The sequence below is a fragment of the Helobdella robusta genome (assembly GCF_000326865.2).
Source record: "Helobdella robusta unplaced genomic scaffold HELROscaffold_33, whole genome shotgun sequence".
In the NCBI taxonomy this organism is placed as follows: Eukaryota; Metazoa; Annelida; class Clitellata; order Rhynchobdellida; family Glossiphoniidae; genus Helobdella; species Helobdella robusta.
In genome coordinates this window covers 1,684,640-1,685,685 of record NW_008704623.1, presented here as the reverse complement: position 1 = coordinate 1,685,685, position 1,046 = coordinate 1,684,640, and the positions used below count along the sequence as shown (strand labels likewise).

The window sequence follows — 1,046 nt, the reverse complement described above, 5'->3', positions numbered from 1 at the left end:
TACATACATACATACATACATACATACATACATACATACATACATACATACATACATACATACATACATACATACATAAAAACATACATACATACATATTTTTATGATCGTTACCATAATGGCAATATCATAAGACGAACTATTTATAGATGAAGAATATGGGCGCGGTTGTTTTAAAAATAGAATTTAAAAATTCCAAAGTTTTTTCATCATCAGCGTTATCATTTTTCGTTATCATTATCATCGTCGTTATCATTATCGTCAATGTCATCATCATCATCATCATCATCATCATCATCATCATCATCATCATCATCATCATCATCATCATCATCATCATTATGTTGATCGGACATGTGTTTTTTAAAAGGCACTTTATCTCGCTAATGGTTCGGCATCATTACCATAATCTTCCCGAGCGCCATTACCATCATTATCATGACCGCCATCACTATCATCATCGTCATCATCGTCATCATCGTCATCATCGTCATCACCATTCTTAGTATATTAACGTCCCTAGCATTGTAGTTAATGGTGTCAATTTAATAATGTCAATAAGTTATGATGATGATGATGATGATGATGACCGAGAAGTTGATGACGATGACGATGATGATGATGATGATGATGATGATGATGATGATGATGATGACGTTGGCCATGATGACGACGACGATGATGACGTAATAAAAAAATCGGTAAATATATATTTATATGTACAGGCGTCTCAAATGCTTGCTGCATTGTTTTGTTTAGTTGTATTGCAATGAATGATCGAGTGAATGAACGAATGATTGAACGAATAAACGAACGAACGAATGAATGAACGAATAAACGAACGAACGAACGAATGGATGAATAAATGGATGAATGAGTGAAAAAATGGATAGATGAATAGTCCAAAAACAAATGCGTATGTATAAGACGTTTTTATGAATATATTTAAGCGTCTGTGCATGTTTGTGAACATTCATGTATCATACATGTTTGTATATATGTTTGTTTGTATGAATGTTTGTATGTACGTATGTATGTATATAGGT

The 1,046-nt window shown here is 32.7% G+C and overlaps 1 protein-coding gene across 1 annotated transcript in view; it reads right to left on the bottom strand.

Moving 5' to 3' along the window:
* The window catches only part of HELRODRAFT_192482 (hypothetical protein), a gene marked incomplete at its 5' end in the record, with an annotated part of 6,217 nt that extends 6,120 nt beyond the window's left edge, over positions 1–97 (bottom strand). Inside the window, one exon of the mRNA XM_009022851.1 lies at positions 88–97. Coding sequence (XP_009021099.1) covers positions 88–97 — 10 coding nt within the window. The remainder of the gene's footprint in view (positions 1–87) is intronic.
* Between the last annotated feature and the right edge of the window lie 949 nt (positions 98–1,046).